At 37.3% G+C, this 10,951-nt stretch overlaps 1 protein-coding gene and 1 non-coding gene across 2 annotated transcripts; both read left to right on the forward strand.

The window, feature by feature from the left end:
* The first annotated feature begins 2,596 nt into the window (after positions 1 to 2,596).
* Positions 2,597 to 2,703, forward strand: LOC132604772 (small nucleolar RNA R71). Its single transcript, XR_009568873.1, has one exon. It is a non-coding gene; the product is annotated as a small nucleolar RNA R71 (small nucleolar RNA).
* Positions 2,704 to 9,360: 6,657 nt separating this feature from the next.
* LOC132601688 (uncharacterized) lies at positions 9,361 to 10,507 on the forward strand. Its single transcript, XM_060314761.1, has 4 exons — positions 9,361 to 9,368; positions 9,469 to 9,568; positions 9,801 to 9,863; positions 10,259 to 10,507. Exons 1-4 carry the CDS (start codon positions 9,361 to 9,363, stop codon positions 10,505 to 10,507), a joined length of 420 nt encoding a protein of 139 aa, XP_060170744.1.
* The last annotated feature ends 444 nt before the right edge of the window (positions 10,508 to 10,951 follow it).

Raw genomic sequence — 10,951 nt, forward strand, 5'->3', positions numbered from 1 at the left:
TACTGATGTGAGATTCCTATTAACAGCTAATCACATTTAATCTGAACAACAATAGTAATGTAAGCTCAAAAAACCAGACCAGAGGTTCATAAGGCATCAATCCCATTCAGATAAGGGAAACAATAATGACAAATGAGGTTAACATCATATCATAAAGCTTATGCTCAGTGCTGACCATATCCAAGCTTAAAGCAGATGACTATACCAATATGGGCTAGCGAAATTGTAAAGTGCTAGTTCAATACTAATCATGTTCAACTCACGACAGTCGATTATGACAATATGAACCAGTATAAACCTCAAACCAATCTTTTGACATCGATCATATTCCGCCTTAACCAACAGTCATGGCAAGGTAAGCTAGAGGGAATTTCGGCTAACCAAACCAGCAACTATCATCTAGCGTTAATCGAATTCGATTTAAACATGCAGTAAGGATGTGGTAAACTAACCTAAGTCTCGAACTATCTATTCGACATTAATTCTAGAAACTTAGACAAACAACCATGACTTTATAGACCAAATAAATCTTAAACTAATCAGCCAACATCAATCATATCAATTTAAACAAAACAGCTACGACATTGTCGACTAAAAGGGACTTCAATTAACCAACATCAAATTTAATAACACCAATTATTCAGCGTCTTGGTATGGTTAATCCGGATTTAAAACATGTATAAACACTGCTTAATTACCAGCAAAACTCTTCAATTGCACTAATATAGCAGACTGCATACATTAATGAAATCATTACTAAATCAATTCACACGAAAATTCATAAACGAACTAAGCTACCAGGATGAAAATAAACTAAGATGAGGAACAAATTACCTTCTTCGGGTGCAGCGAAGTGAGGCGAGGGTTTCGATATCTACCTCGAACACTTTGAAATTCGAACTTGCGTATGCTCGGATTTGCAACAACACAAAGCAAATAAAAGCAGAAAACAAAACAAATGTTCTAGAATTTTGACTAGATAGTTTGAGACTATGATTTACTAAAGAAACTGGTTTTTTTTACGGAGATTTTGAGGCGGCTAATGAACTAGTATTACTGGTGATTTTACCACTGAAAAATAAAGTTGTCTCTTGCTTTAGGGGGTTTTGGGGGTTCAAAACCTGTGATTCTTCCTTCCTTTCCTGCGATTCTAACCCTACTATTTATGGGGATTTGGGGGGTTCTTTTGTGTTGAAGAAAAAACAGGGGGAGAGGAGCGGGGGAAAAAGGAAGAGGAGCGTGGTGGGGTAGCGGTGTGGGGGTCGTCGGCGAGGTGGGGACGAGGAGCGTGGGAGTGGGGTAGCGGTGTGGTGGCAGGGAACAGGGAATAGTGGGTGACAGCGCAGGCGGCGGTGGTGGGGTTGGGAGAGGCGAAGAAGGAGAAGGGAAAGGGGAAGGGGGTTTGAGCGGCGGAAGGAGTAAAAGAATAAAGGGAAACCCTAGGGGTTTCCCTTATGTTGGAGCTGATGCGGGTCGGACCCGGTATTTTTTGGACTGGGTCCATTTTTGGACTGAGTATTGAGAATGGGATAAAATTAAAAACATAGACTGGGTTTAAAAATTGAGATAAAAGATATGGGCTAGTCCAAAAGATATTAGGAGTTAATCGGACTTTAATTTGGGATTCGGTAAGTCGAAATACGGACTGCGTGTAAGGAACAGTTTGTCTTCCAATATTTAAATAAGAGACTCATTTTGATTAACGATGTACTGAGAATGACATAATATCACATAATACCAAAATGTGTAATTATTAGAACTCGGGTAATAAAATTATATGATGTTATAATAGTCGTGCAATAATATTTTTTAAAAATTCACAGTAAAATAAAATACTATTATTTAATTATGCAAAGATAAATGCGATGCGTGTGCGTAAGCTGGTAAAATACTGAAATGATAAAAATTGTGAATAATAATAATAATAATAATAATAATAAGTAACTGAAATATAATAATGAAGCCCCGATTTTGATAAAAGGCTAATAATCATAGTAAATACAATATATATATTTTTTAATTTTCCACAAAATGTTAGGAGCATAAATAGGTATTTTGGAAGAGAGGCGGGACAAAATTGGGTGTCAACAGTTGTAATCCCTCCTGTCCGAACCACCATTTCGACCATATTGATTGCTTTGTTGTTGGGGTCTCCATGGCTTTTGATAACCCCCTTGAGCGTGATCGATATAATTTACATCCTCACGTTGTGGCTGCCCTCAATAGATAAGCTTCCTCCGAGACTTGGTACATTCCAGGTGTATGAGGTGGCATTTCTTCGACAACATTCACACTTTTAGCTTCTTTGTCCGTAAGCCTCTTTGACAACAAATCCACGGTGGTTTGTAATTGAGCGAAAGCATGATCTCGCTCGTGATTTTCTTTGGCCACCGCGGCAGCAGAGGGACTACCATATGACAGGACTTCACTATCACTCGAGTGCCAAGCTTGATTATGAGTGGTGAGCTTATCCAGCAAACGGGTGATAACTATAAATGATTTGTCCATAAAGCATCCTCCTGCGGCTGTATTGACGGCAATCTGGTTCATTGTATCCAAACCCTTGTAGAATTTCTCCGTAAGGATAGCATCCGGAAATCCATAAGTTGGAGATTGAGCTAGATAATACTTGAAACGCTCCCACGCTGAATATAATTATTCCCCCGGAAGTTGCTTGAACTCAAATATCTTGTCTCTAAGCTCAGCCTTTTTTCTTGGCGGGAACCATTTCTTTAAAAATGTATTTGCTAACTCATTCCAAGTATGAATAGAATTGCTTGGAAGCTTTTCATACCATTCCCTGGCTTGACCAGCCAAGGAATATTTAAAGACCCTTAACCGAAGTGCATCGGCAGAAACAGCTCCTTGAGATTGTTGAGCACATACATGCAAGAAATTCTTCAAATGTCGCAGTGGACAATCCACCGAAGAGTTTCGGAAATAACCTTCAAGTTTCAGCAATTGATAGATAGAACTATCAATCTTGAAGGTAGCATTTCCAGTTCTAGGAGGAACCACAGCAAAAGCATAATCCACTTCATTTATGAATTCCGCAAATATATTTTCATCATCCTCCTCTTCTAGAGCAGGTGGGTTCACTTGGAGTCCACCTTGGCGATTCGGTCTTCCATGCATGTTCACCTGGTTCACCACAATAGCAAACGAGGTGTGATGGAATAGAAAAAGTTTTAAAGAAGAGTTCACAACAATCAGTAATTTCTAAACCGTATTCCCCGGCAACGGCGCCAAAATTTGATTCGCTCAAATTACACCTGTTAATGGCGTAAAACGGACGTTGTCAAATATAGTAACCCAAACAAGGTTGGGGTCGAATCCCACAGGGAATATGGAGAGAAAAAGGTACTAATTATATGCGATACTCGTCTTTAAAGGCTTTAATCCTATTCCTAGCATCTTAAAAAGGAGATTTGGTTTGTATTCGCTACTTTGAAGTAATTGAAATTTGTTTAGATTGGAAGAACCAAAGTTGCGTCACCGCAATGATTAGATGTTATGCTATGGGTGTCAATATGATATATTTCTAATGGGTCGCGATTATGCATGCACTTAATCTCTAATGCACTCTCTAATATTTCCCAATAGTTAGAAAGTATTTCTTTTCATGATTTTTTCAAATGCAGAAAAGTTATAAATAAGGTTGATTAAATATGCCAAGTAGAACTCATCTTATTCCTAAGCGAGTTCATTAAACGAGGGTTAGCAGCCCGAGTCCTTGTTATATTATTTCAAATCACACCCTAGTTCATCTTTCCAAATAAACTAGGGTTTGTGCATGAACAAATGTTTGCAACCATTTGTAGGACAATGAATAAGAGAAATAATAAAATACATCACATCCCATTATATATATATATACAATGTTAGATACCCATTACATAACACCCATCATTTTGGTTCCACAACTCTGATTAAAAAGACTACTCACACATTTTGGTATCAAAAGTGGTAAGCAATAAATGAGACATAAAGCTTACAAATGTAATAAAGATGGTGGAATATAGAATCTTGTGTCTTCACTAAACTCCAAAGGGAGAGTATTCAATGCTCACCAACCAATGGGACTTTTTAGTTGAGTATCATAAAAACTGAATACAATAAATGACCTAAAATGTTCTTTAAATAGGCTCCAAAAACGCACAGCAAAAGCTGACAAAATTTCCCCCGATAGCAAGATCGACGGACCGTCGATCATTCGACGATCCGTCGATTTCTTCGTCTTTTGTAACTTCAGCCTTGTGTGCCATTCGACGCTTCGTCGAGTAATCCGTCTTTTTCTCCTCTGTTGAGAGGTCCTGCTTGACGACATAAACGACGAACCGTCGATCTGTTCGACGCTTCGTCGATGCCTCCGTCCTTTGTCGTCTTCAACTTTGTCCTCTCTGGAAATTTATGCTTTTTGACGATTCAAAGGACGGTTCGTCGATTAATCGACGGACCGTCGATTCTCATTTCTGGCCAATTCTTCTGTTGTTCTTTGCTTTTTGCTCTTGGGCCACTGTTTTCCTAAAACACAACAAAAACATATTAAAGAGAACCAGACTTACTTGAAAACAACCAAAATTCATAGTAAAAAGGCGTCGAATGTGTCATAAATCCGCGGCACATCAGCATGCCATTGTTTGGGTGTTTGTTTAAGTCCATAAAGTGACTTAACAAGTTTGCACACTTTCCTTTCTTTACCAGGAACCACAAAACCCTCAGGTTGTTCCATGTAAATTTCTTCCTCCAATTCTCCATTTAAGAAAACTGTCTTGACATCCATTTGATGGATTTCAAGACCATATATGGCCGCCAGTGCCACTAACACCCGAATAGATGTTATTCTTGTTACCGGAGAGTATGTGTCAAAGTAATCAAGGCCTTCTTTTTGTCTATAACCTTTGACCACAAGTCTTGCCTTATATTTGTCAATAGTGCCATCAGCTTTAATTTTCCTTTTAAAAATCCATTTTGATCCTAAAGGTTTATTTCCAGGAGGAAGATCAACCAATTCCCATGTATGGTTGTTCAAAATTGATTCAATCTCACTATTGACTGCCTCTTTCCAAAATGATGAATCAGAAAAAGACATTGCTGCTTTAAATGTTTGAGGCTCATTTTCAAGCAAGAATGTCACAAAATCTGGTCCAAATAAAGTAGATATCCTTTGACGTTTGCTACGCCTTGGATCCTCTTCACTTGGTTTACTTTCCTTTGGTTCTTCTCGCGGCCGTTTAGATCTTTCACTTGATGACTCACATTCAGTTTTATACGGATAAATGTTTTCAAAGAATTCAGCATTATCTGATTCAATTACCGTATTAACATGAATTTCGCGATTGTCCGATTTGTGAACCAAAAACCGACAAGCTTTGCTGTTTGTAGCATAGCCAATAAAAACACAATCCACAGTTTTTGGTCCGATTTTTACCCTTTTGGGCAAAGGAACTTGGACCTTTGCTAAACACCCCCACACTTTGAAATATTTCAAGTTGGGTTTTCTTCCTTTCCATAGTTCATATGGAATAGATTGTGTTTTGTTGTGGGGCACCCTGTTAAGTATTCGATCAACTGTAAGGATAGCTTCCCCCCACAAGTTCTGCGGTAAACTGGAACTTATTAATAAAGCATTCATCATTTCCTTTAATGTTCGATTTTTCCTTTCCGCAATTCCATTTGATTGTGGTGTGTAGGGGGCAGTAGTTTGATGAATAATTCCATATTCTAAACATATCTCTGCAAAAGGAGATTCGTATTCACCAACCCTATCACTTCTAATCATTTTTATCTTTTTATTCAATTGATTTTCCACTTCGTTCTTGTATTTCTTAAATGCATCAATTGCTTCATCCTTACTATTAAGAAAATACACAACAATATTGAGTGCAATCGTCAATAAAAGTTATAAAATACTTTTTCCCACCGCGTGATGGTATTGACTTCGTATCACATCTATCTGTGTGGATTAAGTCTAAAGGATTTGAACTCCTATCAATAGACTTATATGGATGTTTAACAAACTTAGATTCAACACAAATTTCTCATTTTGATTTATTACACTCGAATTTAGGCAATACTTCTAAATTAATCAATTTTCGCAAGGCTTTGTAGTTGACATGTCGTAAACGAACATGCCATAAATTGTTTGACTCCAATAAGTAAGACGAAGCTGAATTCTTATTAATACTGTCAACAACCATTACATTGAGTTTGAAAAGGCCCTTGGTGAGGTAGCCCTTTCCTATGAACATATCATTCTTACTTATTACAATTTTCTCACTAACCAGCACGTACTTAAACCCGTTTTTGACGAGTAGTCCGACTGAAACTAAATTCTTCCTAATTGTTGGAACGTGCAGAACATTGTTGAGAGTCAACACCTTTCCGGAAGTCATCTTAATAAGTATCTTCCCATATCCTTCAACCTTGGCTGTTGCAGTATTTCCCATAAACAGTTCCTCTTCGGGTCCAGCGGGAGCATAGGTTGCAAATGCTTATTTTACAGCGCAAACATGTCGAGTGGCACCAGAATCAAGCCACCACTCCTTTGGGTTTCCAACTAAATTGCACTCCGATAGCATTGCACAAAGATCATCTATGTCATCATTCAACTCCACCGTATTGGCTTGTCCCTTTCCCTTGTCCTTTTTCGGGAGACGACAATCTGGGGCTTTGTGGCTAGCTTTCCCACAATTATAGCAATGCCCTTGAATTTTTTCTTGTTCTGCTCCTTACTCTTTCCAAAAGGTTTCTTCCTTTTCTTATTCTTTAGAGCAGCTTCTTCAACGATGTTCGCTCCCATAATCGTTGAATTTCCACGCGACTTCTTTTCAGCAACTTTATTATCTTCCTCAATCTTCAAGCGAATCACAAGATCTTCCAGCGACATTTCCTTACACTTGTGTTTCAGATAGTTTTTGAAGTCTCTCTATGAAGGAGGAAACTTCTCAATCACAATAGCCACTTGAAATGCCTCGTTGATCACTATACCTTCAACAATAAGGTCATGGATAAGGACTTGGAGTTCTTGAACTTGGGTTCCAACAGTTTTACTATCTGTCATCTTGTAGTCAAGAAAGTTGGCAACCACGAATTTTTTCAAGCATGCATCTTCAGTTTTATACTTCTTTTCGAGTGCAAGCCATAATTCTTTTAAAGTTTTGGCAGAACTGTAGACATTATACAGATCATCATCTAGTGCACTAAGGATGTATCCTTTGCATAAAAAATCTGCATGCTTCCAAGCCTCAGTAATCATAAAGCGCTGGTTTTCAGGCATTCCTTCTTCAGTAGCAGGAGGATTTTCATTTGTGAACTTCTGCATGCCTAGAGTAGTCAGCCAGAAGAACATTCTATGTTGCCATCCTTTGAAGTTGATACTAGAAAACTTCCCTGGTTTCTCTGCCGGTGCCATCGCGTGTGCAGCAGATGGACGGCTTGACGATGCAACATTTGTCGGCCCAACAGTCACGCCAACAGTAGTACCAGCAGTCGCACCAACAGTTGCAGTTCCATTAGGAGCATTAACATCACTTTCTGTTTCCATTCTTCACTGTCAATAATTGACAAACTGTTTAATAAATGGCAAATGAAACAGAACAGTTAACAGAATATATATATTATGTTCTTCAAGTTGGACTAGAAAAATTCCAATGGAGTAGAAAACCAGAAGGATTTAGTCTCCAAAACAGAATACAGATTAAAATATATAAGCATTAATTTCCTTAAGATTGTTATTAAATCTGTATTGCAAAGAATACTTTGAACCAGTAAGTTAGACTAATTCCTGAAACAGAAAACAGAATCTGACCAGTTTCTGCAAAACTGTAGAAAACGAAATTAACAGAAACTGAAAAATAATATGAACAGTATATAGAAAACCAAATCGAGCCCATTGAATTCACACTCTGTCCTTAAGGAAATTATTCCCCTCAATGTCCCCGAGGTTTTGGAATCTTTCCTCCCAGGGTCGAACGATTTACTTACCAAAATAGCGGTACAGCAAATTCAGGTGACTACGAACCACTCGAAGGTAGTATATCACACGAGAGTTTTTAAGAAGTGCAGAGAAAGAAGAAGATGAATATTAGAAAATTTCGTAAGGAAAAACTCTGAGGATCAACAGAAATATATAGCTTGTTTGGGAAAAGGTTTGCAACTTTTCAGAAAAGTTTGCAACCTTTCAGAAAAATTCCGTTGAAAAAACGGCGGGAAATGTTTTAAATTAATCCGGGAAAGAAAGAAAACGGGTCGAGTTGCGGGTCAGGATCTTTAATTAATTAATTAATTAAAGGAAATTTGGTCCAAAAGGATTATCAATCAATTAGATCATAAATCCGAAGCCGAAGCCGAGCCAAGCGACGACGGCGCGAGGGGAGACCCTCTTCTTGACCCTTTATCAACACGAAAGAGTGCTTCTACTTTTAAGTAGGAGAATCGAACAACTCATTTTTCCCTCCACTTCTTTTCCCTCTATTTCCCATTCAACCTATCAACTAAACTTAACAAAATATTTATTGATTGTTGAACCCTGTGAATTGCGTGAAAGTAGGATACTCCAAATTCGGAGGTGAAAGAGTTTTAGAAAATATTCTTGGTGGGAAAAACAATGTGAGTCCGAATGAAAGCAAAAGAGTCTATCTTATAGTTTAAGTTTAAGCTTTTACATGATGTGGTTAACACAATGCAACAATTTTTTCTTTGGTTTTCCCTGTTTTTCTTCTTTTTTCGACAAACTGGAAGATTCTAGCTGAAACCGATAGGCAGCTATTTAAACGTTGAAGAATGGTTGTGCACTTGTTCTTTGAACGAACAGGACAAAATGAAAGGAAAAAGAATGTGAAACGGGTTCTCTTTCCCGCTTCCTTTTCTTGATAAAAAATTAGTGGGCTAGCTTGAAATCAGAGTAGGCAAATTATGGAAATTTGACCATGTCTAATCATTAATCGATTTTGAAATTTAGACATCTTTGCATTTCTAGGCTTCCTCGTTGTTTTCGTTTAAAACATTCGAATATATACTAGGTAAGGGAACCTTAACATTCTTTCTGGGCAGCTTGGCTGGAAGAAACCATAGATACTTTGAAGGGAAGGAAAATCATAATTCATATGTAAAATTTAGATGTGTACAGGATTACTTATTTCTTTTGTAATCTACAGTACATCTTGGTACTTGTTATTAATAAAATTACCTTATTTATCAAAAAATATGTTCACTGAATTCATCAACTGTACCAGATGAATCATAGGCACTACTAACTGGTTTAATCTTTAATGTCAATACATTCCTGTACTTTAGCATCGTCTAGACTTTATCTGACTTACTTGTCAATCCTTTTGTAGGGTGGGGAAGACATCTCTGATGAACCAGTATGCTTGATTCCTCTTTTCTGAAATCTAGCAAATACATTATTTTATATTTCTTTTGGGTTTTGTTTTACCATATACATCTCTTTCGTGATTACTTTAGGTATGTGAATCGCAAGTTTAGTAACCAATACAAGGCCACAATCGGAGCTGATTTCTTGACAAAAGAAATTCAATTTGAGGATAGGTTATACATATTGCAGGTAAGACTCAAGAATCAGAAGCATATAATGAGTGCTTTTACAGTTTTACCACATCCCCTCTTTTCTTTGCTCAAACATAGTTTGTCCTTATATTGTTGTTAACTTTCACTTAATTCTTATTTTGGATTGACCCTGCTAACTAACGTGATTTCATTTCTAAACAAAAAATCATGTCTGTGCCAATTATGTAATTGAATTGCTGTTGAATTGTGCTTGCAAAATGTTTGTCTAGTATCTACTCTATGGAGAGACCCTGACCAGTACTTGCATCTTAATTTCCAGTGATAGTAGTGAGGTCTGTAATCCTAATTCTCATCACAATCTCCATATCAAGCTTCTTACTTCTAGGCCTAACAATAGCGTACGCAGAAAGTTTATTATCGCTGATCCAGTTAAATTTCCATTTTTTCTAATTTTAAATTCAATGTAGTATGTGTAAGGAGATGTCTGATTATTTCTCATTTAGCAATTAGAAATGATATTCTTGAGACGGTTAATCTAGCTTTATGTGTAGCTTGCACAGAAAATCAGTTTGCTGCAGATTTGCTGGATTTTAAGATCACATTTATCAATTTAATTTCTAGGGAATGGTATGAGAACTTCAATGGTATCTTGTTAAATATACAGAACTTCATTCGGGGAAATGTTCCAGCCTTCATGGCACTTCCACCACTGCTTCACAAAATATAGGACTCCCATATTAAGGATCTTACAAGTGCTTCTGGAGTTTTAGATGCGTCTAAGGGATCTATCTTGTCACCGGACAAAATGTCACTTTACCATGCTGCAAAGGTTAAATATGGATTTTATTTTATATGGAACAAAGTTGAATCCTTTTTGAAATTTGAGCCCAAAGGATTGAGTGGCAGTAATGTATATTCTCTAATTGTTGGCATCTCTTTGAAGAATTACAAACAGTCCCAGAATGACAGAATATGAAAAGGAAAACGGTTAATGGGAGACATAGGACCAAACTTTTTGATCGGAGAAATGTTGTTTGTATTTAGCCATAAAAGCTGTTTCTTTCACTTATCAGTTCCCTTTTGCCGGAATATTCAACCAAATGTAATCAAGTTTAGCAAATCATTTGTGGAGATGACTGTTCTCATAATGTTTGAATATCGATGCATATTGCTATCTCTAAGAAAAAGAATTAATTCCTATGTGAGTCGATTCCAGAGATGGGATTGTCAGGTAATGTGTCCTGTCATTGGATCATAGGACTTAGAAGTTAGAACGTGAATTTGGAGGCAGTTGACAGGCCAATTTTGACTTGCATATCCATGTAGGGATAAGTGGGAGGTCCGGAGAAACTAGTTTTATTAGTGGAATAAAATAATCTTGAATAGAGGAAAGATACTGATTATTCATACAGCCAACTTC

The sequence above is a fragment of the Lycium barbarum genome, chromosome 7 (assembly GCF_019175385.1).
Source record: "Lycium barbarum isolate Lr01 chromosome 7, ASM1917538v2, whole genome shotgun sequence".
Lineage (NCBI taxonomy): Eukaryota > Viridiplantae > Streptophyta > Magnoliopsida > Solanales > Solanaceae > Lycium > Lycium barbarum.

Excerpts from the sequence above, each read along its gene's own strand:
- LOC132601688 (XM_060314761.1), top strand. Across the intron at positions 9,569-9,800 it reads ATAGGTTATACATATTGCAG|TATCTACTCTATGGAGAGAC; the intron begins GTAAGACTCAAG and ends ATGTTTGTCTAG. Across the intron at positions 9,864-10,258 it reads TTTCCAGTGATAGTAGTGAG|GACTCCCATATTAAGGATCT; the intron begins GTCTGTAATCCT and ends CACAAAATATAG.